The sequence below is a fragment of the Neophocaena asiaeorientalis genome, unplaced genomic scaffold (genome assembly GCF_003031525.2).
Source record: "Neophocaena asiaeorientalis asiaeorientalis breed wild unplaced genomic scaffold, Neophocaena_asiaeorientalis_V1.1 scaffold523, whole genome shotgun sequence".
In the NCBI taxonomy this organism is placed as follows: Eukaryota; Metazoa; Chordata; class Mammalia; order Artiodactyla; family Phocoenidae; genus Neophocaena; species Neophocaena asiaeorientalis.
In genome coordinates this window covers 824,266-852,223 of record NW_020175436.1, presented here as the reverse complement: position 1 = coordinate 852,223, position 27,958 = coordinate 824,266, and the positions used below count along the sequence as shown (strand labels likewise).

General features: G+C 38.6%; 1 protein-coding gene across 2 annotated transcripts; it reads right to left on the bottom strand.

The window, feature by feature from the left end:
* Positions 1-27,929, bottom strand: BNIP3L (BCL2 interacting protein 3 like). 2 transcript variants are annotated; one of them, XM_024767751.1, is made up of 6 exons: positions 21,321-21,457; positions 20,407-20,587; positions 16,182-16,254; positions 10,809-10,912; positions 10,541-10,690; positions 1-2,739 (listed from the first exon to the last, which is right to left on the bottom strand). In XM_024767751.1, exons 2-6 carry the CDS (start codon positions 20,565-20,567, stop codon positions 2,691-2,693), a joined length of 537 nt encoding a protein of 178 aa, XP_024623519.1. In that variant the 5' UTR covers positions 20,568-20,587; positions 21,321-21,457; the 3' UTR covers positions 1-2,690. The 2 variants fall into 2 exon arrangements, with proteins under 2 accessions (XP_024623519.1, XP_024623518.1); XM_024767750.1 differs by lacking the exon at positions 21,321-21,457 and adding an exon at positions 27,734-27,929 and having other exon boundaries at positions 3-2,739.
* Positions 27,930-27,958: the final 29 nt, after the last annotated feature.

Genomic DNA, 27,958 nt, shown 5'->3' with positions numbered 1-27,958 from the left:
AAGAGTTCTGTGAGAGCTTTAATGGCACAAAATGTTTGTAGCTACAAGTTATACATGGATTGTAAACTGTATATAATGATACAAAGTGCTAACTAAATAGATGAAGAATGCATAATCACTTTGGCTCAGTTAATTCCGATAATTTCAACAACTGGTTCACTTGAAAATTCATCATCTAAGTCTTCAGTTTTTAGAACAGTAGATGTTTTTACTGCAATCAAAGTAACTTGCCACACTTTTCCATGTGCAAGTTTGTGCAGTTTTGCTCTTGATTATATTTACAAATATCTTAAGCCAGTTTTCATCAAACATAAGAAAAATGAAGACTGCCTTTTCGTCCTCAAATTGTAAACAGGTGTAAAGCTTTCTAAACATTAATCTTAAAAATGTCAACTGTTAGTTGTCAAATTCTCCTTTCCAATCACACAATCTGTTTCCATTCAACACAAATCTGGGTAGGAGCATAAACATTTATCCCAGATGTTAGGGTTATCAATAAATACTGCATGATTTCATCTTACGATTAAGTTCTACTGTGATCATGTATTCATGTTTTAAGTAATAGTCCAAAATTTCAGAGCTATTTTAAGAAAAAGGGCAGGACTAAATTTATTTTCAATGTTGGAAAAAACCCACAAATATACCCAAATTCAGCCACACACCTGACAAGATCACTACTGAATTTCAAAAGAGAGTAATGTGTTGCCTGTAAAAAGCTGCTTTTCTTTAAGTATAATTTTACTTTTTCCTCCCATGATACCAACTGCAATACAAATTGTATATTAGAACGGTTTAGCTCTTTAGTTCTCCTAACTTTACCGGCCTTTCCAATTTTATTCAGACTTTTCAAAGTCAGCGGGCCAGCAGATTTACTTTCTTCCCAAAGAAATATGAAGACTTGAAATAAATAGGTTACAGAAGGCAAATCAAGTGTTATCAGATGTGTGAATAAGATAGAAACAAGGAATAATAAAAAAATGTCCAAAATTATTTAGACACCAAAATCTAGAAAGAAAAACAAAGTCAAAGAATTCAGAAGACTATTTGGATATCTCATCTTTCTTAAAGACAGCCAGCTACATTCTTGAAAAAAGAGAGTCAGAAATTAATTTTTTTTTGTTTAATCTGTATGTTATTTTCCACTATAACACATCAACTTTACAAAACTTCATGTGAGAGAGAAAAGACTCAGGTAGTTTCTGCAAACTAGCAAACCTGGTGGTCAGAGTGCTTTTATTCAAGTCAACCTGATGCTCCTTATTTACTGAATAGATTGCTAGCCTTCAAATTTCAATGCCTATACCATAAACAGTAATTATTTATATATAAAACATATAATAGTATCCTTCAGAATCATGCTGTGTGTTCAGAAAGTCAATAAACCTACTTGAAATGACGGGTAAATCTGTTGCTTTCTAACAATTTGGTCCTAAAGCTTCACATTTGAGAAAGGAACCAAAAAGTATATCATTAGAGGAAGTTGTTGAGTGTTCTGGAACTTCAGGAGTTGAACATAACTGAAAAGATGGCTACAGGAGAAGGAAATGGCTAGCGCCCGCACAATCACAGGAATCGCCTTGGGCAGGTTGTACAGTAAACATGAGAAAGGGAGAGAGCAGAAGAAAACCCATGGCATCTCTTCAGAGCTCTGTCAACTGTTCCCACAACCCAAGTCTGGTTTTCAAAGTTGCCCAAGTGCTTGAAATAACTCTGAGACAGTTATCTTCAGAGTTTAAAGGCTTCAGAGTGTAAGTGATGCTTCCTAAAACAAGAAGCCTGTATTTGTACCACAAATTGGAACTCACTCCAAAGCCTCTTAGGAAAAAAGCAAAAAAGAAAAAAAAAATCAAAGCCATGAAAAATTCACATGCAGCTAATAAACATAAAAATACCAAACACACACACAGAAGTCCCCAAAGCAATTTCATAGATTTCTAGGCCTGAGACATTCCTTACCAGAAATAAAGATTCTACACCATAGAAAAGACAGCATTATAAGATACTAGTATTAAAATCTGCTGATGTATTCTAGTTCTTCTATTTTATACCTATCATTTATATAGCTTGCCTCCTACAAATTAAAAGGCGCCATTAAGAGGCTTAGACAAAAAGTGGCTCCAAAGCTGGTTTAAAATAAGTTTTTATTGCCCAGGATATTTTTTTTTCTTGTGTCCTATTTTGTTTTTTTCTTTTTTAATAACTATAAATTCAAGCTTAGGGAAGCTTGCCTTTGTCTTGAAAAACAACAACAACAACACAGCTTTTATATCATTTGCTAACCTGGTCTTGCTTTAAGAGAAAGATGGGCGTTATCTTGCAAGAGTAAAATTTATACCATGAATGATGCAGGTCTAAGTCTGGTGGTACCTAAAAGGAGACAACAGCATTGTTGACAAAATTATAATCTGCTGGTGGCATTTGCAGAAAAGAAGCCCTTGCAAATTTCTAAACAACAGTAAACTCTGTTAGGAAATTCTAAAGTGTTTTACAGGCCAAAAAGGAAATGAGGTTAGTAAAATGCCTCAACAGAGTTTGAATAAAATACTGGATTTGAGAGTTACTGGAACTTGGATATGTAAAAATAGGGTGTAGGTTGGGTCATGCTTACAATGGTCTCAAGTTCAAATAAACTACTGTGACAATACATCACTTCACAAGTCACACGCTTTCCCAGGGGCTCTTCTTTTCCCTTAGTAGGTGCTGGCAGAAGGTGTGCTGAGTCGTTTTCCAATGTAGATGCTGCAAGGAAACACAGTATATCATGTTTCATCTGTTTCAACAGCTCTATACCAACTTGCCCACAGGCTGAACTGTAGTTACAAATGAGAATTTTCAGCCACTGTACAAGGCTCTAAAGGTCCGTGTGTACAGTTCCCTAACACCCTGAAATCATCACTGACTTACTTAAAGCTAGTCATCAGCCAGCTAAACTGGTTTTATATGATTATGTTTACTCATTGGGCAGGACTGGACATCACTGGGGCAGTGATTAGACAAAGCAAAGCCAGAGAGAACAGATCCCTTCAAAGAGTAAAGCAGAGCTAATCTCCTTTGAGACGGTCCGCTGTGGTGGACAAAAAATTCTACTGATATTTCAGACACAAAATACAGTAACATACCAAATTACAAAGCTGCCAGTGCTTTAAAATGCTCTTACTAACAGTTTAACTCTTAAGGATTAGGGCCTTATATTACTTTCCCATGCCAAGCAAGTGTTTGACCCTTATATAACAGAAGCAGAAGGGAAGTTAAGGAAAAGATGGAACCAGCCCCACACCCCAACGTAATAAAACCAACTTTACTTTTTAGAATCCTTTTGTTTTCTACATTCATCTATAACAACTGTTACACTTACACCAGCAAGAGAAATAGTCTGAAGATTCATAAAAGGAAGAGATCCTCCAAGGTACAAAAGCCGACCAACCTGCTGAGGGCAGATGAACTAGTGTGCAGTCAATGCTGCTGGGGAATGTGAACTCCTACTCCATACAGCATTTTCACACACACCCTGTTTTGCTGCGTGCCATCACTGTGCTCACCCTCACAAAAGCAGATCAGGCACCCAGAAAGGCAGGAGGTGTGTGTGGGAAAGTCACATATGTCTCCAAGTTCATTACTGTGAAGATCTCTCCCATATGCTGAGCTCCTTAAAGGAAAGATAAGAGATGCCGTACTTCTTCTGCACATTATATACAGAAGAGGACCCACTGGGCATGCTCAAAGAGCAGATATGTCTTAAAAATTTTTAACCACAAGTGTTTAACTCCTAAAATATTTCAAAAGTATATTTCCTCAATTGTTCAAATCCAGAAAAAAAGAAGAATTTAAAAGACATCCCTGGAGGAGTCAAGATGGTGGTGTGGGAAGATGCGGAGTTGGAGTCTCCCCCCAACTAGGGCGCCTGCCGGCCGCTGGTGGGGGACTTTGACGCCCAAGGAGACAGGAGAAGCCCAAAGTGAACTGGCGGCTTGTGAGATCTTGGTTCACGAGCCTGGGGTCAGGCTGAAGCTCTTGTGGTGGGAGATCCGAGTCCAAACCACTGAACTAACAGAGAACCTCAGACCCCAGGGAATATTCATCCGAGTGAGGTCTCATGGAGTTCCTCATCTCAGCACCAAGACCCAGCTCTACCCAACAGCCTACAAACTCCAGTGTTGGAAGCCTCAGGCCCAACAACCAGTAAGACAGGAACATAATCCCACTCATTAAAAAAAAGGAAAAAAAATGAGACGGCAAAAAAATATGTCACAGGTGAAGGAGCAAGGTAAAAACCTACAAGACCAAATAAATGAAGAGGAAATAGGCAATCTACCTGAAAAAAGAATTCAGAGTAATGATAGTTAAGATCATCCAGAATCTCAGAAATAGAATGGAGGCATGGATTGAGAAAATTCAAGAAATGTTTAACAAAGATCTAGAAGAACTAAAGAACAAACAAACAGAGATGAACAACACAATAACTGAAATGAAAAATACACTAGAAGGAATCAATAACAGAATAACTGAGGCAAAAGAACGAATAAGTGAGCTGGAAGACAAAATGGTGGAAATAACTGCCAAGGAGCAGAATAAAGAAAAAAGAATGAAAAGAATTGAAGACAATCTCAAAGACCTCTGGGGCAACACTAAATGCACCAACGTTTGAATTACAGGGGTCCCAGAAGAAGAAAAGAAAAAGAGAGGGTCTGCGAAAATATTTGAAGAGATTATAGTTGAAAACTTCCCTAACACGGGAAAGGAAATAGTCACCCAAGTCAAGGAAGCACAGAGAATCCCATACAGGATAAACCCAAGGAAAAACACACCAAGACACATATTAATCAAACTAACAAAAATTAAATCCAAAGAAAAAATATTAAAAGCAGTAAGGGAAAAACAAAAAATAACATACAAAGGAATCCCCATAATGTTATCAGCTGATTTTTCAGCGGAAACTCTGCAGGCCAGAAGGTAGTGGCAGGATATACTTAAAGCGATGAAAGAGAAAAACCTACAACCAGGATTACTCTACCCAGCAAGCATCTCATTCAGATTCGATGGAGAAGTCAAAAGCTTTTCAGATAAGCAAAAGCTAAGAGGATTCAGCACCACCAAACCAGCTTTACAACAAATGCTAAAGAAACTTCTCTAAGCGAGACACACACAAAAAAGAAAAAGACCCACAAAAAGAAACCCAAAGCAATTAAGAAAATGGTAAGAGAAGCATACATATCGATAATAACCTTGAATGTAAATGGATTAAATGGCCCAATCAAAAGACACAGACTGGCTGAACGGATACAAAAACAAGGCCCATATATATGCTGTCTACAGGAGACCCACTTCAGACCTAGGGACACATACAGACTGAAAGTGAAGGGATGGAAAAAGATATTCCATGCAAATGGAAATCAAAAGAAAGCTGGAGTAGCAACACTCGTATCAGATAAAATAAGACTTTAAAATAAAGACTGTTACAAGAGATAAGGAGGGACACTACATAATGATCAAAGGATCAATCCAAGAAGGTATAACAATTATAACTGTTTATGCACCCAACACAGGAGCACTTCAATACATAAGGCAAATGCTAACAACCATGAAAGGAGAAATTGACAGTAACACAGTAATAGTAGGGGACTTTAACACCCCACTTACACCAATGGACAGATCATCCAAGCAGAAAATAAATACGGAAACACAAGCTTTAAATGACACAACAGACCAGACAGATCTAATTGATATTTATAGAACATTCCACCCCAAAGTGGCAGAATACACTTTCTTCTCAAGTGCACATGGAACATTCTCCAGGATAGATCACACCTTGGGTCACTAATCAAGCCTCAGAAAACTTAAGAAAATTGAAATCGTATCAAGCATCTTTTCTGACCACAACGCTATGAGACTGGAAATCAATTACAGGAAAAAAACTGTAAAAAAAATACAAATACATGGAGGCTAAACAGTGTGCTAGTAAATAACCAAGACGTCACTGAAGAAATCAAAGAGAAAATTTAAAAATACATAGAAACAAATGACAATGAAAACACAATGACCCAAAACCTATGGGAAGCAGCAAAAGCAGTTCTAAGAGGGAAGTTTATAGCAATACAATCTCACCTCAAGAAACAAGAAAAATCTCAAATAAACAACCTAACACTACACTTAAAACAACTAGCGAAAGAACAAAGAAAACCCGAAGTCTGTAGAAGGAGAGAAATCATAAAGATCAGAGCAGAAATAAACAGAAATGAAGAAAACAATAGCAAAGATCAATAAAACGAAAAGATGGTTCTTTGAGAAGATGAATGAAACTGATAAACCCTTAGCCAAACTCAACAAGAAAAAAAGGCAGAGGATGCAAATCAATAAAATTAGAAATGAAAAATCACAACTGACACTGCAGAAATACAAAGGATTATAAGAGACTACTACAAACAACTCTACGCCAATAAAATGGACAACCATAAAGAAATGGACAAATTCTTGGAAAGGTACAATTTTCCAAGACTGAATCAGGAAGAATTAGAAAATACGAACAGACCTATCAAAAGTAATGACATTGAAACCATAATTAAAAATCTTCCAAGAAACAGAAGTCCAGGATCCGATGGCTTCACAGGCGAATTCTATCAAACATTTAGAGAAGAGCTAACACCGATCCTTCTCAAACTCTTCCAAAAAATTGCAGAGGGAGAAACACTCCCAAATTCATTCTACGAAGTGACCATCATCCTGATACCAAAACCAGAAAAAGATATCACAAAAAAAGAAAATTACAGACCAATATCACTGATGAACATAGATGCAAAAATCCTGAACAAAATACTAGCAAACAGAATCCAACAGCACATTAAAAGGATCATACACCATGATCAAGTGGGATTTATCCCAGGGATGCAAGGATTCTTCAGTATATGCAAATCAATCAACGTGATACATCACATTAACAAATTAAGGAATAAAAACCATATGATCATTTCAATAGATGCAGAAAAAGCTTTTGACAAAATTCAACACCCATTTATGATAGAAGCTCTTCAGAAAATGGGCATAGAGGGAACCTACCTCAACATAATAAAAGACATATATGACAAACCCACAGCAAGCATCATACTCAATAGTGAAAAACTGAAAGCATTTCCACTAAGATCAGGAACAAGAGAAGGATATCCCTCTCGCCACTCTTATTCAACATAGTTTTGGAAGTCCTAGCCACGGCAATCAAAGAAGAAAAAGAAAAAAAGGAATACAAAATTGGAAAAGAAGAAGTAAAGCTGTCACTGTTTGCTGATGACATGATACTATACATAGAAGATCCTAAAGATGCCACCAGAAAACTACTAGAACTAATCAATGAATTTGGTAAGGTTGCAGAATACAAAATTAATGCACAGAAGTCTCTGGCTTTCCTATACACCAACAACAAAAAATCAGAAAGAGAAATTAAGGAAACACTCCCATTTACCACTGCAACAAGAAGAATAAAATACCTAGGAATAAACCTGCCTAAGGAGGTGAAAGACTTTTACTCAGAAAACTATAAAACCCTGATGAAAGAAATAAAATATGCCATAAACAGATGGAGAAATATACCATGTTCTTGGTTTGTAAGAATCAATATTGTGAAAGTGACTATACTACCCAAAGCAATCTACAGATTCAATGCAATCCCTATCAAACTACCAATGGCATTCTTCACAGAATTAGAACAAAAAAATCTTACAATTCGTATGGAAACACAAAAGACCCCGAACAGCCAAAGCAATCTTGAGAAAGAAAAATGGAGTTGGAGGAACGAGGCTCTCTAACTTCAAACTATACCACAAAGCTACAGTAATCAAGACAGTATGGTACTGGCACAAAAACAGAAATATAGATCAATGGTACAGGATAGAATGCCCAGAGATAAACCCATGCACATATGGGCACCTAATTTACGACAAAGGAAGCAAGAACATACAATGGAGAAAAGACAGCCTCTTCAGTGCTGGGAAAACTGGACAGCTACATGCAAAAGAATGAAATTAGAACCCTACGTAACACCATACACAAAAATAAACTCCAAATGGATTAAAGACCTAAATGTAAGACCAGACAGTATAAAACTCTTAAGAGGAAAACACAGGAAAAACACTCTTAGACATAAATCACAACAAGATTTTTTTTGACCCACCTCCTAGAGTAACAGAAATAAAAACAAAAATAAACAAGTGGGACTTACTTAAACTTAAAAGCTTTTGTACAGCAAAGGAAACCATAAACAAGACAAAAAGACAACCCTGAAAATGGGAGAAAATATTTGCAAATGAAACAACAGACAAGGATTAATCTCTAAAATATACAAACAGCTCATGGAGCTCAATATCAAAAAAACAAACCATCTAGTTAAAAAATGGGTGGAAGACCTAAACAGACATTTCACCAAGGAAGACAAACAGATAGCCAAGGGGCACAAGAAAAGATGCTCAACATCACTAATTATTAGAGAAATGCAAATCAAAACTACAATGAGGTATCACCTCATGCCAGTCAGAATAGCCACCATCAAAAAATTTACAAACAGGGCTTCCCTGGTGGCGCAGTGGTTGAGAGTCCGCCTGCCGATGCAGGGGACACGGGTTCATGCCCCGGTCCGCGAAGATCCCACATGCCGCGGAGCGGCTGGGCCCTTGAGCCACGGCCGCTGAGCCTGCGCGTTCGGAGCCTGTGCTCCGCAACGGGAGAGGCCACAGCAGTGAGAGGCCCGCGTACCGCAAAAAAAAAAAAAAATTTACAAACAATAAATGCTGGAGAGGGTGTGGAGAAAAGGGAACCCTCCTGCACTGTTGGTGGGAATGTAAATTGATACAATCACTATGGAAAACAGTATGGAGGTTCCTTTAAAAAACTACAAATAGAACTACCATATGACCCAGCAATCTCACTGCTGGACATATACCCTGAGAAAACCATAATTCAAAAAGAGTCATGTACCAAAATGTTCATTGCAGCTCTATTTACAATAGCCTGGAGATGGAAACAACCTAAGTGTCCATTATCGGATGAATGGATAAAGAAGATGTGGCACATATATACAATGGAATATTACTCAGCCATAAAAAGAAACGAAATTGAGTTATTTGTAATGAGGTGGATGGACCTGAGAGTCCGAAGAGTGAAGTACATCAGAAAGAGAAAAACAAATACCGTATGCTAACGCATGTATATGGAATGTAAAAAAAAAAGAAAATGTTACTGATGAACTTAGTTGCAGGGCAGAATAAGGAGGTAGACATAGAAAATGCACTTGAGGACATGGGGTGGGAGGGCAAAGCTGGGGCAAAGTGAGAGTAGCATCGACATACATACACTACCGAATGTAAAATAGTTGGCTGGTGGGAAGCAGCAGCACAGCACAGGGAGACGGATCCGTGCTTTGCGATGACCTAGAGGCATGGGATAGGGAGGGTGGGATAGGGAGGGTGGGAGGGAGGCTCAAGAGGGAGGGGATATGGGGACATATGTATGCATATGGCTGATGAGCTTTGTTGTACAACCAAAACTAACACAGTACTGTGAAGCAATTATACTCCAATAAAGATCTATTAAAAAAAAAAAGAAATCCCTGAAAAATTAATGAATTGCAGGTAAATGTGGGGTCAATTTTAGAAGGAAAGAAAAATGCTGTCAATACAAAGAGAAAACAGTAGTAACCCCAACCAGCTTTCCAGTTGCACTCAAGGACTACTCGATAAATGGTATATTTTCCCATTTGGGAAAGAGAAATGCTCACATCAACGCCAACTTTATACACTAATGATTAATTTACTTTAAAACTCAGCTTATCTTGAGAAATGTATAAACAACAACAACAAGACCCAAAAAGAAAAATCAAATATAGAAGAGCTCACTTTATAATGAACATTTAGGGTAGTAAATCATATGAACAACTTATTTTCAAATAAGAAAAAACTCTACTCTTAAAAATGCTTATTGGATAGGTATCCCCCGCTTTTCGAAAGTTTGCTTTTCATTACTTCGCTATGTAGGTTAGACCTATGCTAGTACCTGTTTTCGATAACTGAAAGGAATTCGAAGAGGATTTTCACTTTTATAAAAACAGGCAAAAAGTGAACAGTGTTCAGCGATGGTTCTGCAGCGAGCCGTTACAGAGGAAGCGCACTCCGAGCAGTGAGAGCACCTCCTTCCCAGGAACCACACTCAGCATCTCAGCATCCAGCTCCCATAGCTTTGAACTGCATCTGTGAGCATCTGTGCTTTATCTCGATGTATGTTGGGCATCAGTTAGCAAGACGTGTCCTAAGGTAGTTGCTTATTTGCTTTACACCATTTCAGCTTACGGAAGGTTTCATAAACATGCTCTACTTTCAGAGAGCGGGGGAACCCTATACACCAAAAGTGAATCGACTTCAATAATTCTTGAGTTCATCCCACTTGCGCTGAAACATTAAAAGGACAACAACACAAACTGCTTTCACGTGTATTTCTTACAGCTGGAAATAAAATCTGTGAATAAAATGAATGGAAGAAACTTCAGGCACTGAGCAGTACTTACCCTAGCCCCAAAGCCAAAACATGGGAAAGGAAGAGAGATGGAATGAACACCTTAAGAAATTCTGCAGAGAAAATCCCCCCTTTCTTCATGGCTCCACTTTTTCTCATGCTTAAGGAAACGGAACGTTTAGGGTGTCTGAAGTGGAACTCCCTGGGGGAAGAAATGCAGAGGCAGGTGTCAGAAATGCATTTGCTGAAAATATCTCAGGAATTAGCAGGCCCACACTACATGCACTGTGTCCACTGAAGAGAACCATGTACTGACTTACTTAGGTGGAATGTTTTCAGGTCTACTGGACCAGTCGGACACCCAGTCTACACTTTTCTTCAAAGCATCCACTTCTTTCTCTCCTTCTGCAACTTCTTCTTCTGACTGTAAAGGAGAATTCACATTTTAAAAAAGGAGAAAAAGAAGACTGATCCTTCCTACTACAGAAGACAAATCTAGACAGAAAATATACAAAAATCATAAGCTTGTGCATCAATAATTTTTATGTAAGAAAGATGTCATTTTTCCAAAAAGGTTGACAAAATGATCTAAGATCAGAGTATTTAACATCTTAAAAAAAACTTGAGTGAGTTTCACTGTTATGTCTAAACACAGAATACGAACCTGAGATTTGAATTATTCCTCAATTAAAAAAAAAAGAATATGAATCTGAAAAAAGTATATTTGGGGATACAGTGTAACTAAAGTGTGGAAAACACTGATAATCATTGAATCTGGGTGATACGTGTATGAAGGGCCATTGTAATATCCTCTTTACTTTTGTATGCATTCAAAATTTTTCATAATTGAAAACAAAGGGGAACATCAAAAAGTATATGCTAACAAAGTAATGAGAAAATAAATAACTGGGAGTTGGGCTGAGGAAGTAAATAATTTATAATAACTTAAAATAACTAGTTTTATTAAGCGTTTATCAAGAGACAAGCATCAGTCTATGCACTCTACATGCATTAACCTTTACCTTACAACAATCCTGTAAAAAAAGGAACTACTACTGTTCCATTCTACAGATGAGGAATCCGAGACATAAATTAAGTGACTGCCCAAGTTTCTATATGCGGTAAGTAGCAGGGCCAGTATTCAAACCCAGGCAAATGGTCTCTATAGCCCCTACTCTTAGCCACTAGGTTTTACTCCCTAGAAGGAGATTTTTAGACAAATTGCTATCCAAACATTTTCCAAGGTTTATTCAAAACTACTTAAGCCAGGGCTTCCCTGGTGGCACAGTGGTTGAGAGTCTGCCTGCTGATGCAGGGGATACGGGTTCGTGACCCGGTCCGGGAAGACCCCACATGCCGCGGAGCGGCTGGGCCTGTGAGCCATGGCTGCTGAGCCTGTGCGTCCGGAGCCTGTGCTCCGCAACAGGAGAGGCCACAACAGTGAGAGGCCCGCGTACCGCAAACAAACAAACAAAACTACTTAAACCAAAAGTTTTAAGAGTAATTTATTTAATACAGAGTAAGAACTGGACATCTTTCACATCAAATAAATTTAAAAAGTCCTTCTCCTTGCTAATGATAATAACCTAAAGTTTCAGGCTAAGAACAATCAAAATTTCCAACAGCTTCTCTTTCCAGACCACACAGGGACGAGAAATTCCTAAAAAATGGCACAGCATTATTTATTCAGTTTTAAGGAATATAATGCTATGATCTCAAACCAAAGGGTCTCAAAGCTAAGAATTATTTTGATTTGTTATTTTGTTTGGATAGAATTCAAACTTTCATTCTTTTTTGTAGGTAGTTATGAAAATTCTCTATGAAACAGCTGCTCCAGGAAGGTAGCTTCAGAGAATCTCTAGATATAGACGGTCCCTTTTGCTATCAAACAGAAAGTAAAATCCCTGTGGATTTTTGCTACTCTGGTACTATCATTCTTATTTAGTTCTGCTGGACTTGGCAAATACCACTGAATGACATAATGTAGCCTTTAGGATTAAGCTTGTTCCACTGAGTATTGAGATTACTCAGAATCATGAGTTGGCTCTCTGGAGTAAGTCTGAAAATACCCTAAATCAAAAACGATAAATTGTTACAATTTACTTATAGATCAGCCTGTGCCACACAACACCTCATTCAACACACTGCAGGTCACTTCTGTTCAGTTTCCAACATTGGTCTTAAATGTCGCTTCTAAAACTGCTCAAAGATTCAGGTTTAAATGTGTGAACAAGCTAGTATTTCATACTTTCCAAAAGAATGAAAATATAATAAGATTTTATTCTAATTTTTAAAGATGATGATCTTTGGGCTATTATTAAAAAAAAAAAACACACACACAAAAACTTCCCAGATCAGTTTAGAATGCTTACCTTAAGAATAAGGACTGTAAGCTCTCCTCATTCACTACTGCCCTGTGCTTCCTTTTATTAATCTTACATTTGCCAGCTTTAGGCTTTAAATTGCCTTCTGATTCTTGGAATTTCAGAATATGGTAAAAATGCACTTAGTCTAAGGAAGTAATATTCATGCCTTTATCCAAATCAATAACCCTCGCTCCACACCTACAACTATTCAGACAGAAGAGTCTGATCATTTCAGCCTATTATCATGGGCAGTCCCTTACCTTCTAATCACTTACATTTTCCTTCTCTGGCCCACCTCAAGCTCTCTTAGGTCTCTAAATATGGATATTAAACTACATAGCACAGAACAGATAAACCACAGTTTTACAGGAGGGAAAAGGAAGACATTTTCAGTTTGTATCATCTTCCAATGACACCCGACCCTGTGCTGGCCTATTTGGTCCCAGGAACACACTGAAAAACGCCTCTGAGAGACAATCTACTGTCTATTTTCTGCTACAAAACTGACTCTTGAGGACCATCATCCTAAAAGTCCAGTTTGAACAACTTTTTCCTAAATGTATTACACCTTAGGCTTCCTTGTACCACGACTCACCAGACATGTGTTTTAGTTCATTCTCACGACCTTGTGAGCTCTTCTGAAATCAATCCCATTCATCGACTTATTTTAGTAGAACAGGGGCCACAGGCCCAGACAGCCCTGGTTTCAGTCCTGACTCTATCACTTACTTGCTTTTGATCTTAGGTAAGTAACTTAATTAAGACACAGCTTCATTTTTTCCAATTCATTCATGGGCATTATGTCACCTCTTTCACTGGGCTGAGAACATTACAGTGGGAAAAAATTTTTTTAAAAAATTTTGCACCTGGAATGTATCTAGTAAATATCAGCTCCTTTCCTTCCTCCTCTTAAAAAGCCTAAAAATGGCATATATTCCTCATGTAGACAATCTAAAAAATTCAGTAAGAGCAAGTACCATTAAGTCCTTTATTAACTGTTTTTAACTGTTTCCTAACCCTAAGCTTCCTTCTAATTCATGAAAAAAAAATCCACCTTCCCAAACCCTAAAGTAACTAATTTTTGAATTAGCATTTCTTCAATTAAAAACAAGCAATGTAAAAGGCTTTTTGAAAGTTCAAGTATATTATTCCTATTGATTTCTCTCTTACTAAAAGTCTTACTCTAAAGGATATAATGTTTTTCTTATAGGAGTTAGATTGCCTTTTCAAAAACGTAACCTGGTTTAAATTGACTGTAGTAGCCTTACTACTACAAGTTTCTCTACAGTATAAAGTTCATCATAAAATAAATTAGTATTCCGTCCCATAGTGTTTCTAGGTTTCAGAAAACAGCACAAATAAAGCACAGTCAACATAGGGAGAAAGTGTGCAGCTTCCTAAACAGAAAGAATACTGGGTGGAACCAAGGTAACATGCAAAATATTTCCAGTGCAAAGGGAGCCAGAACACTGCACAGGGAGAACTCCGCAAAACAAAGTTTCTGTTAGCATTCATTCAAACATTCACTCAACATATATTCTTCAAGTACCTTAACAAGGGAGAAAAAAACAACGCCTCCTGTTCTCAAGAATTTGCATTCTTGGGCTTCCCTGGTGGCTCAGTGGTGAAGAATCTGCCTGCCAATGCAGGGGCCACGGGTTTGACCCCTGGTCCGGGAAGATCCCACATGCCGCGGAGCAACTAAGCCCGTGCGCCACAACTACTGAGCCTGTGCTCTAGAGCCCACGAGCCACAAGCTTCTGAGCCCGGGTGCCTAGAGCCTGCGCTCCGCAACAGGAGAAGCCACTGCAACGAGAAGCCCGCACACCTCAATGAAGAGTAGCCCCCGCTCGCCGCAACTAGAGAAAGCCTGTGCGCAGCAACGAAGACCCAACACAGCCAAAAATAAATAAATAAAATAAATTTATATATAAAAAAAATTTGCACTCTGACACTTGCAGGTGATCTGACACATCAATAAAGTCAAGGGCTGGCTATGAACATTCTAAATCATTAACGACAATTATTTATTTATCCCAAGTTTTATAATAAAAACCTTTGTAAGCTTTCAATACTATATCCATCTATATTTCCAACATGTCAACTCCTTGTGAAACTATATTTTATTTATTTATTTATTTATGGCTGTGTTGGGTCTTCATTTCTGTGCGAGGGCTTTCTCTAGTTGTGGCAAGCGGGGGCCACTCTTCATCGCGGTGCGTGGGCCTCTCACTATCGCGGGCTCTCTTGTTGCCGAGCACAGGCTCCAGACGCGCAAGCTCAGTAATTATGGCTCATGGGGCTTAGTTGCTCCGCGGCATGTGGGATCCTCCCAGACCAGGGCTCGAACCCGTGTCCCCTGCATTGGCAGGCAGACTCTCAACCACTGCGCCACCAGGGAAGCCCTTAACTTCTTTACCTTAAGGAATCCTGCATAATTTAGGTGAATTTTGTCTCTAGCTTGATTTGATTTCAGATGCAAAAAAGTTTTCACACCTGGTTCTACAACAACCTTCCGTTTCATTTATTCTGTGACCTTAAATAAGACATGTGCCTCAGTTTTCTATTTATAAACTCAAGAAACTAGCCTGGAATATTGGAATGACACATTATAGACAAGAATTTCCCAATTTTTTTAGGACCCCAAATTCTTAGTTGTAAAGGAGCGTGACGACGACCACAGCAGCATAAATTCCAACATCAGAAACTGAATAACTTAAAATGGCTTCAAAGTATTTTTCTAAACTTTTTATTGGAGTATAGTTGATTTAAAATGTTGTGAATGTTGTGTTAGTTTCAGGTGTACAGCAAAATGAATCAGTTATACATAAACATGTATCCACTCTTTTTTAGATTCTTTTCCCATATAGGTCATTGTAGAGTACTGAGAAGAGTTCCCTGTGCTCTACAGTAGGTCCGTATTAGTTATCTATTTTATATACAGTTGTGTGTATATCTCAATCCCAATCTCCCAATTTATCCCTTTCCCCCTGGTAACCATAAGTTTGTTTTCTACATCTGTGACTCTATTTCTGTTTTGTAAATAAGTTCATTTATACCATTTTTTTAGATTCCACAAATAAACAATATCATATATTTGTCTTTCTCTGACTTACTTCACTCAGTATGACAATGTTTAGGTCCATCTACATTGCTACAAATGACATTATTTCATTCTTTTTTATGGCTGAGTAATATTCCATTGTTCAAATGATTTTTTAAAGTCTTCATATTCTTTACTATATTTCAGCAAAACAGACTTAGAGATTTGCATTTTTCCTAATTATCTAATGCAAATCAGAAAAATAAACAAACATACACACACACCTGAGAGCTATGGTCCCTGCTGGTGTGCATTTCCACATCAAACATGATCTGCCCATCTTCTTGTGGGGAAGGGCTAGAAGAGAAAGACACATTTATAGCCATTAGTTTTAATTCTCATTTTGTCAAATAAGCCTCTACTGGAAATTAGAAAATTAAAAGTTATAGTGGTATGTCTTTGAAAAAGCAGCAAATCAGAAAGTATACCATAACCCCATGTACGAAAAAATGAAATTGAGCACCCTTACTCCCAAATGTTCTAGAATTCTTCAGTGGTGATAAATTCCTTTGCAATGATAAATCTGCAACGGAAATACTACCTAAAGACACAAGACTGTCACATTTTCTTATTTTTACTCTTTTTCCAATAAATGTAAAATGATCTTCAAATTCAGAAACTTTAGTTTGGGGTTCTTTTTCTCAAAGTTCTTTCATCGTTAGACAATTCACCAGCTATTTTCAAAGTGTGAAAGCAGCTCTTAACGACTCTTTCAAAGGGTCTTTGAGGTTAAAATTGTTTTCATAATACTATCAGGATTTATTTGCCTTTTTCATTCTCATTTTGCCATGAGTGTACAGTGAAAATTTCCAAAGGCTAAATTATGTGTAATAGCATGTACACATAGAAAGAATGTAAAAGCAGGTGAGAATCCAGCTGTTTTCTATTAAGCCAGATATTAAAGAGATTTGCATAAACGTAAGACAATGCCACTATTCTTACTAATTTTTTTGGTTATGGACAACAGGTAAATTTTGTTTAAAAAAGTTACTTATGTTAACATGTAATAGGCTTCTTGTTGAATGAATGAATACATATCTTTTTAATGTTCTCCGTTTTAATTTCTAATATAGTAAATATCAAAATATATAACCCACATAAACAAAAGCTCTTTGGGGTCCCCAATAGTTACTACAAGTGTAAAGGAGTATTGAGCCCAAACAGTTTGAGAACCACTATTTTACTTACTTTTGAAATACTGACTTTGAGATATTTCAGAGTGAATTATATAAACTTATAGCAAGTGATAACCTTTCACAAGTACAAGATATATTCCCAGAACTATAAAAATGTACAGATACATTTTTAGACAAAGATACATGGTCACAAGCTGTACTTGATACAAGAGATGAATACAATGTGCTAAGTGCTATTCTTACCTTTATCAATGATTCCTTGTGTAACCACAGCGAGTCACTAGATCTTTCACTGCACACCCCACCTCCCCAAATGTAAACTCATTTTGGATGCTCCAGGCTTAACTTGCTCAAAGGAATAGATATTAACTATCAACGCTGTCAAGAGCATGTGTCCAATGGTAATATATAGAGATGCTGGTGAGACTGACTGGAAAGTAAGTAAGATCACCAGTCTTTGACGATTATAACTGATGTAGGAGATTCTGAAGTGGGGGAAGGAAAAGTGAAAAACTGGTTCCATACCAAACCACCATATTATTGTATTTAGAAAATTTTTGTCTTGAACGAGAAATCTCAGGCTATAACACAGGAACCAAGCAGAACGAGGGACTCTGGCTGTCCTCAGTATACTGTTATTATGCTCATAACACCGTTGGATTCACAGCCAGAGGTCAAGTTAAGGACCAGCCTTACAGAACCATGACCAGGTCAAGGCAGCAGAATGACCAAGTCAAAAAGCCAAGAGAAGCACAGCTCTGCTTTACACTCTCCTTACCACTGGCACCAAGCTCACTTAGACAAATACTCAACATTTCACTGGTAGACTGATCCATTTGGGATGCATTATTATCCTGGCTCATGTTAGGATCAGCTGGGGAGCTTTTAAAATTTTCTCATGTTGGGCTTCCCTGGTGGCACAGGGGTTGAGAATCTGCCTGCTAATGCAGGGCACACGGATTCGAGCCCTGGTCTGGGAGGATCCCACATGCCGCGGAACAACTAGGCCTGTGAGCCACAACTACTGAGCCTGCACGTCTGGAGCCTGTGCTCCGCAACGAGAGGCCGTGACAGTGAGAGGCCCGCGCACCATGATGAAGAGTAGCCCCCGCTTGCCGCAACTAGAGAAAGCCCTCGCACAGAAACGAAGACTCAACACAGCAAAAATAAATAAATAAATAAATAAACCCTCCTACCCCAACATCTTCTTTAAAAAAAAAAAAAAATTTTCTCATGTCTCGACAACAGAACGAGATTCTCTAGGGATGGGGTCTGTGTACTGGTATTTTTAAAAGCTCCCTGTGGGAATATAGTGTGTAGGTTGGAAACTCCTACAATAGGTTGGAAACTCCTACAATAGGCTGGAGCACAAAGCAGAACACATAGGGGGGTCTCTTCTAACAACCACCACAGTGACAAAAATATACTGACGGAATAATTAAAAAATTTTTAAATATGTATGAAAATATACATAAATTAGCTTGGGGACGAATAGCCAACAATCCTAAAACATTTCCACTTACAAGAAGCACTGCTTAACAACCTCAAATCTAGCGATGCTGGCAATTCAGATGACATGAACTGTGAAGACATTCTTAAATGTTCAAGTGTTAGGTATCCCAGGAGAGCATGACTGAGCTAGAGTTCCAGGCCTCCCTTGAGACGTGACCAGTGACCCAGAGCCTGAAGATGTGTAAGCGGAGAACAGGAAAGTGTCCCAGGGCACCCGCCACATCTCCATTTACATGTTCAGAAACCTAACTGAAACGTGATCATGGGAAGATGAATTCGTGTTCAACCACAAGTATAACTGCAACCAGAAATGACATAAGATGACCAGAAGGCCGGTGATAAGGTGATCTTATCTCTGCTCAATGACAGCACCAAGTGAACGGCAGGTTAAGGGACTCACCAGTACTTGAACATGTAATAAAAGGCTTATCAACAAGCCCATAAGCAGCAGAAAACTTCAGAAAACCCACCTGTGAGTCTCATAACATAAATGTAACATAATATAAACGTGATTCTCAAAAAACAGACTAATGTCGTAGCTCCCAGAATTGGTGGCAAGCTGCTCAGAGAAGAGCCATCTGCTCTGCTTCTGCTCATGACAAGAGCCATCCCGGCTCTTCAGAAGCACAGGGACACGTGAGTGATGTGACTGGGAGGTGGGTGTGCCAGAGAGCCGTCAGACCAGTCCTCTGCAGCCTTGGTGACAACGGTGGATCGTAAGTCATGCAGGCACTTCGAACATGATTTAACTCTTGATTCTCCTTTTCTACTTTTTCTGATAAGAAATAATATGTACCACACACACAATTTTTACCAAGTATAAAAATTTGGAAGAAGAAAAATGGCCATCATTCCATCCCCTAGAGATAATCACTGTTTACATTTTTAGATGTCCCCTTAGTCTATTTCCTGTGTATCTGCGTTTTCTATATGGCCAATAACAGTGAACTCTTAATTAGCCAGAAGATCATCCAGTACCCCAGAATGCTAATACTATGGCTGTCACTGGTCTAAGAATGTTCGATATACCACTATGTCATGTAATACCTAGTCCCTCTGGAAAAAGAGAAGCTTGTACTGAAATATAAACTAACAACTCAGTTTCACTCTCCTCATACGTGTCTGTATTCTTAACTCTTTCACCACATGCAGTCCTTAATTGAAGAATGTCTCCCCAAGCCAAATATAGAAAAACGAGGTCTGAAACAAAACTTCCTCTGAGCTCTAAGGAAACGCAATGGCCGCCTTCAAAATTAACTATCTTTACAGACCTTAGTTGGTGCTTCCACCGTGCAAATACTGCTATACAACAAGCTGAATCAACTTGTAGCTCCTGCAACTCAAACATTTCCTGAATGTCTACTGTATACCACCAGCATCATGACTGTCAAGGGTACAGAGGAGATGAAACAGGATCCCTGCCTTTTAAAGCCTCACAATCTAGAAGGGAGGACAGAGATTACAGAGGTAACTGTATTTGAGGCAGAAAGAGAGCTGTGAAAGGACAAAGGAAAATGGGAGAAAGTTAGATTAATTCTGTAGATAAACATTTATACCGCTGACTTTTAAACTAGTAAACATCTGAAAACGACACAATCTAAGGAAACTGATTTAATCTGAGGAAACAGTGGGCACTCCTGTCCTTGTCAATTGGCTCTCTGATTTAAATACACATGCTGCAAGAAATCGGGAGTTGTAAATTTTGTCAAATGAAGATGTAAGCGATTTATTTTTTCTAGTGGGAAGTAACCTTGCAACCCTTCCATTTCCAGAATTCCACCAAAACGTGGATCTCACTCACCTGTCGCAGTGAGAACTGCCTCTTGAACTGCTCTGTCCGGATTCATGTTGTGCGTCCAAAAGAATCTTCTCCATGTCTCCGTTGTGGATAGAGGATGAGGAGGGTACATGCTCTAGACCCCCATTCTTCCCATTGCCATTATCATTGCCATTGCTATTCATGGGGAGCTCCACCCAGGAACCTGTTGGACAAGTCAGATAGCTGCAGTTAACCACAGCAGAACAGGAGTCTCTCCTGTGCACACAGCATGTGAATATGGTGAATTCAGATAAGAATTCTGGCTCGCCTCAAAGCAAATGCCAAAGTATTCTGAAGAAAATAAACAAGGAGCAATAAAAGTCTGAAAAGCTATATAGTTCTGTTCCTGAAGGAGCTCGTGCAATCAACTGATTTAGAAGAAGCTGGACCTCTAAAATGAGTATCTTAGAAGATGTGTCTTCCAGCCAGTTTTCTCTCTGGTTAAAACTTAATTTACATACAATAAGTACTTTACTGAAAAATTTTAGGTTGCTTTTCAAAAAACAAACAGCTACTTTATTACCAGACAGGGTACTTACGTTTAATATTTTAATTACATATATATTTTTTCCACAGTCTACCTCAGCTATTTAGTTGTGTCCTCTCCACCTGTATTTAGAAATGTCGTAAAGGTCATCTAAGTATGTTAACAACTGTGCCTTAATTAGCACAAACAATTGAGACGTTCCTGGAGAGGGAACTTAAATCCAATCATCAACATTTCAATTTGTGTGCAAGTCTGGAGCATAAAATGAATGCAGCTGGCTCTTAACTAAATCAGGTGAGAATGCTTAAAAACCCTAAAAAAAAGCTTTATCCCTATCCCACACATTAGCTTCTTCCCTTCCTTTATGCCTCAACTTTCTACTTCTCCTTTCTCTATGCACTAAACATACCTTGCAAGCTGGCCTTTTCTCTCTTCTCTCCCACAAGTTCACACTTTCTAGGGTTTTCATGAAGCCTCGTTGGTTTGGGGTGGAAAACCAGGCATCTGCTACGGGCAACACTGACGTTGCCTCAGGCAAACAGTCAAAGAGGGTGGAGCCACAGGAAAGGATGGGGCCCTGGTAATTTGGACTGGTCTTGAAAATACTGGCTCCATGAGTTTGCTGACTACATGAAGGTCCTTTAATTCTAATAAGCATTGACAACAGTAGCCAATAGAACAACTTCATAACAAAAAGAGAGTGGTTTATTTTTTTTCTAATTTCCATTCCTTACAACAAATTTTGTTTTAGAAAACATAACCAAGCAGGTTGGTGGAGCCATTTCTCTAAACTCCAAGCAGAAGTGTTAGAGAGAGTTCTGTGGCAGAACGGTCTTCCATCCGTAAATCAGAGTAACAGGCCCAAACCCTAAAATGCACTCTAAATGAGATTACCGCTAATCCAGACCCAGAAGTGAACTCAACATCACCCGTCTACAAAGGAAAAGCTCAAAGGTAGCCCTGGTTGGAAATCTGACTCTCCCACTTACTATGACTTTCTGAGCTTCAGTTTCCTCATTTGTAAAACAGAGATGATTACATAGTACCTTCCCCCCAGGGTTGCTGTGACGATGAAATAGAGTAACACAGGTAAAATGCCTAGTAAACAGGAGATACTCATCAATACACTAGTTAAAAGAGTTGATATTTGTAATGTACTTAGAACAGCGTTTGCTCCATGGAAGTGAAGTTACCCTTTCCCTCCTTCCCCTCCAAGGTGGTCCCAGTGGCTGTCAGAGTCCCATCACCACCCCCCATTCTTTGGGACTGTACTGCCAAACAATACAACTCCATGACATCTCCACAGTCTCATTCTGTCCACACACAAAAATGGACACGGGCTAGGCAGTACTCAAAATGGATGAAGAAATTCAACTAGCAAAGCTAATAAGATAGATCTAACACTGAAGGTCATTTAACTAAATACTTGTGGAGTGCCTCTGGAATGCATAAGAAATATACCACCAGCATCCCTAAATTTAGAGCTCTACAAAATATTTTAACTGAAAAGAGCGACAGAGAGAGAGGTATATGATGAACAAACTGTTTTTTTCCTACTCCCACTCTTTCTAGGACTGTCCAATTTATTCTACACCAATGGGACCAGTTCTTGTACAGAAGCCCAATGTGAAAAAAATAAAAGGCTGGAGGTGCTCTGGCAGAAGCAGAACTAAGGAACCAGGAGTTCTAGATGGGTCTCCGTGGAAGCCAGTCTTCTCTAAAATACAATTAACATTCACTTGAAGCAGCTGATCAGAGAGAAAAAAGGCTGTAACAATATCAGGTTTTCAAAACCTTGCTTTTTTGAAGGACTTCCAAACCCATATCTAAATTCTACCTTCTACATTAAATATATGTAAGTAATCATAATGTAGGAACTTGAGGAGACTCACCCAGAAAAGCTTAAGTGAAAAGGACCTGTAATTGCCTTAACACTCTGTAACATAACTGAAGGCACCTCTACTCAAGACAGACAATACCTATCGGGCATGTATTAGCATAGTGGCTCAGACCACAGACTGAAGCCAGACTCTCCTTCTACCTTCTATCACATCCAGTTGTCCCAGACTCCCCTTCTATCACATCAGATTGCCACAGCCTAGACAGGTCACTTAACCTCTCTGTATTCCAGTAACCTCTCTGTGTTCCAGTTTTCTCATCTGTAAAATAGGGATAATAACTGTGTCTACCTGAAGGTGATCAAAAGGCACAAACTTCCAGTCAGGAGAGAAATAATTCCTGGGGATGTAATTTACAGCATGGTGACTACAGTTAATAACTGTATTGTATATTTGAAAGAAAAGAGAGTAGATCTTAGAAGTTCTCATCATAAGAAAAAAATTTTTTCGTAACTCTGTGTGGTGATGAATGTTAACTAGACTTACTGTGGTGGTCATTTCAAAATGAATGAATAAATAAATAAAATCATTATTTTGTACACCTGAAACTAATGTTATATGTCACACCTCCTTTAAAAAAAACACACACCGAATGGTTGCCTGCACATAGTGGAAAAAAAACACAAAACACCACATCTACCTCATAGGGCTGTTGGGAGGATGACAGGAATAAAACACAACGAAAAGTTCCGAGTACATAACAAGTGCTATGTGTTAGTTACTATTATAATTATACTCAGTATCTTTTAAAAACATTTCTTACTACAAAATGAATGCATTCCTTGAAAATGTAAACATCAGTATGTGAAGGAAAAAAATTGATACCTCTCCTCCCAACCTCTCATTCCCATTCCTAAAGGAAACTGCTTTTAACAGTTTCATATGTAGACTTCCAGAGAATACTTTTGTGTTTTGCTTTTGTTATTACAAATAAAAACAATGGAATTGTACTGTATATATTTTTCTGTAAATAGTGTTTCTTACCTAACAACTCGTTGATGTCTTTCAATGTCAATACATATTGCCTTACTTTATTCTTTGGAACTGCACTGCATCCCATCATAAAGATATACCATGCTTTAACCATTATCCAAATGGCAATGGTTAATCATCACCCAAATGATTGCTTCTAATATTTTGTTATTACAACCAGGACTTCCATGACACATTCCGCTGGGTAATCTGGCAATACCCATTAAAAGCCTTAAAATGGTAGATTTCCTTTAGCTCTTAATTCTGTTCCAGTAATATCATCTACGGAAATAATCAGTTCTGCAGAGAAAGTCAGGACATAGATATCCATTAAATGTTTACATACTTAAAGCAATTATACTCCAGTGAAGAATTTTTAAAAATTTAGATCTGAAAAAAAATATGTATATACTAGCTTTATCTTTTGAGTAAAGTGGAAAAAATCAAACTTATCTTTCTCAAGAGTTGAACTGCACATACCTTTTTCTCATCTCCTAGTTCATTCCTGACTTATGGCCTCAGAATTTCTTGACGTTCTAACACTACCAATCCTCACAAAGTCCCTTTTTACTTGGAAAGGAAATAAGACATGAGGACTGTAATGTCCAAGCAATACAATGCAGGAAAAAAATCTCAGAGTGAATTCCCTTCCTAATATTTAAGCTTTAAAATTAAAAACTGGAGGCTCCATTATATTAAAAGACTACTTACAAACTAACAAGCGTTCTCTTAAGCCAGGTGGTACATATACACACTACAGGAGTTATTTTCTAGTTTAAGTCTGAGAACTGCTAAGAGGATTCAGAGATACACGCTTGTACATTCTGTAATACAGTTCTTCGTGAAGGCTGGTCCAATAATTGTGATTTGCATTCATGACTGGATGCTGTATTTACTCTTTATAATTTTATAATCACCAGTTTAATCCTCTTGCAAGGACAGTGAGGGAATGGGGGAAGGGAGAAAAGGAAAAAGAGTATTTCTCATTCTTTCCCCAACTTTTCAATTCCATGTGTAACTCATTGTAACCGGGGCTAACACATTTCATCATGTCATATTTTCTTTCCTCAAAACATGTATTTTATTTCAAGTACCTGATGCTGGAATCCAGACTGAGAACATTCACTAACATTTTTCTAAAAAAAAAAAAACAGTATTATAAGGCATTGGAGTTTCACATGTCATAGCCTTAAAAGCCTTCTTGCCATAACTGAGGAAGCAAGTACATCATAGCTGTAGATATTTAAAAAGATAAAAAAGGCTGTACTAAAAAAAAAAGAAAAAGAAAAAAAAAGGCTGCACTTCCTATGTGAAACAATAACAAGAATTTTATTACTACCATAATTTTCCTCATATTACCTACTGAATTTTATGACATAAATATCCAATATTCTTAAGTAACTTGATAGTTTTCTCTAGAATAAAACTATCAACTGGAAAATATCCTTTTAACTTTGGAAGTAGTTCAGATATTTGTCCACTAATTTGTAATGAAAGCAAACAGTCCCCATACAAGGATAAACTTAAAAAAAAAGATCAGAGAACGGTTTCATTATTCCAAATATTTCAATAATTTTCTATTAAAACTTTGACCCCTGAACTAAAGATAAAATCCCAAGCCAGAGATAATCTGTACAATGAGTTCATCTCCTGTTTTTCAGAGTTGTGCAACTTTATGCAACAAACAACTTCAACTTATCAGCAATTTGGATAGTATTAGATGCCCGAATAAGTTGTTTTGCTCAGTGCCCAAAAATCACTTGAAGGAATCAATAAGACTTCTTGTTTTGTTCAGTCCAGTGTTGTATAATGAGCTAAAAAAGAGTAAAAGGCGAAAGGAGTGTAATGAAACATGGCACTTATCTGAAAGCTTTTCAGTAACATTTAAAAGCAGCTCACCCTAGCTCAAATAAAATACTTTCTACCTAGCAGATTTCCCAAAGCAACATTTTGATATCACACACAGGCTGAGCATTCTTGCACTTCTATAAGAGCTAATACAAACGCAGCAGTACCTGATTGGCCAAAGACATCAAAGACCTCAGAGGTCTATCAGGACACGGAGGAAAACCATCACACAGAGCTCAACCCCATTTTTCTGTTACATGGTCAAAGGAAAAGAAAAATTCCTTTGCTTTCTGTAAAGTCGGGTACACATACTAACCAAACAGCCAACTTGTAAGTATCATAGAAAACTGGAATACAATTAAGAAACAGTACATTAAAAAGAGATCGATAGGCAGGTCACCTCTATACATTAGGTGGCATACACTGAGAGAATAAGAAACACACATAATCAGGGGATTGTGGGCCAATGAAAAGAAGTATCCTGAAAGCAACACTAGTCGGGTGAAAGTAAAACCTCAGCTCTAGGACCTAGCCTGCCATGAACTTGGACAACACACTTCACACTAGAACTGTTTGTTTTTTTCTATTGAAGTAGAGTTAATTTACAATGTTGTGCTAATTCCTGCTGTAGAGCAAAGTGACTCAGTTATACACATATACCCATTCTTTTTTTCTGTATCTTTTCCATTATGGTTTATCCCAGGAGATTGGATATAGTTCCCTGTGCTATACAGTAGAACCTTGTTTTTTATCCATTCTAAATAGACCTGTTTCTCTACCAGTAAATAAAAGTGGACAGTTATTGCTAAAGTTTCTTCCCATTCTAAAATCACATGGTTCTAAATACAGGTAATTAATTTTAAAATGCATGTTAATATGTGAAGCAAAGAACACTAAAACACACAGAAATTAATCTTAATTTACTGTGGGTAATAATATCTAAATCTTACATTCTAGAACATAAGACACTTAAAAGTTTTTAAAAGTCAACATTTAAAGAATCACCTAATCAAAAGATGGAGCAAAAAGAATAAGCAATGAAAACATCTTGTGAGGACAGGAACTCTCTTCCCTAAAATAATTGTTAGGCCACGCTGGAACACCTCCCTCTGATGAAAGATCTTAGAGTGCCTTTAAATGTCATTTAAGCATCCAACTGATTTTTAAACGACTTCATCTGGCCATATGCTAACTGTCCCAACCACCTCTTTCAAAAGGTATATTACAGGAAGGTTAAGGCAAGAACCTTTCTAAGGCTTCCAGCGAGCTTTAAAGACAACAGGGAATCACCTTAGAACAAGATGTCTAAGCACCAGAATGTTAGCAAAAGCAACTGTAGTTGGTCGTAATTCGATACTGCCATTAACTTTCAACCGCCCCAGTGTACCAATGTATTTTTAATCCCGTTTCTGAAAATTCATTGCCCCAGACTCCGTGATCTGTGCAATCTTGGATGGTTCAAGAAGCTGTTCGTAAGCAGGTTTACAGGACACACAACCCCAATGTTAAAAAAAAAAAAAAAAAAAAATTACTTGAGCAACTCTGAAACATCTTTAAAAAAAAGTAGTATAGCCTCCTCACACCCACCCCCCGTCACGTGATACAAGTAACCACTAAATTACCAAATAATTCTCTTGGCCAGCTCATGCTAACAAAGGAACGCAACCAGAGGTCTCACATTTTGAGCCTTGGGGGATGGCCGACCCAGTGAGGTGGGGTCAGCCGGGCTTGGCCCAAGGCCTGCCGCACACCTGACCTCCCGCCCGTCCCTTGCCCGCCCCCTCTGCCCCGATTGGCTCCGCTCAGGGGCCCACCACAGGTGGGATCCGCTCGACGCCCTCGTCTTCCCACCCACCTACCCTTCCCAACGGCGAACCCAAGCAGCCCCCCACCCAAGACCCCAGGAAGGAGCTGAGCCAGGTCTGGAGGAAGACAGGAGCAACTCCTCCTGACAGGTGACGGGAGCTGTCAGTCATCCGCACATCCTAGGCCTTGACCAATGGGCTGCCTTCTCCTCCCGCTCCCCGCGCGGAGCTGGCGGCAGCGGCCCGAGCAGCTCCTCCTCCCCCATCCCCTTTACCGAGCCCGCCGGCCCAGTACTCACTGTTGAGGCCGGCTGGTGGGGGAAGAGACTGTTCACCTTCCTCACAGTTGTTGTTGTTGTTGTTCGGGGGCGGCGGCTGCTCTACTAAGTGAGACGACATTGTCGGGCGGCTGGAAGAGGTGCGACCGCAGCAGGACCGTCTCTGGTTCTTGGGCAGCAACACAACAAGCCGAGTCCCCCGCCCCCTTTTCTGCGCCTGCGCAGTCCCTCCCCTGGCCCTGACGT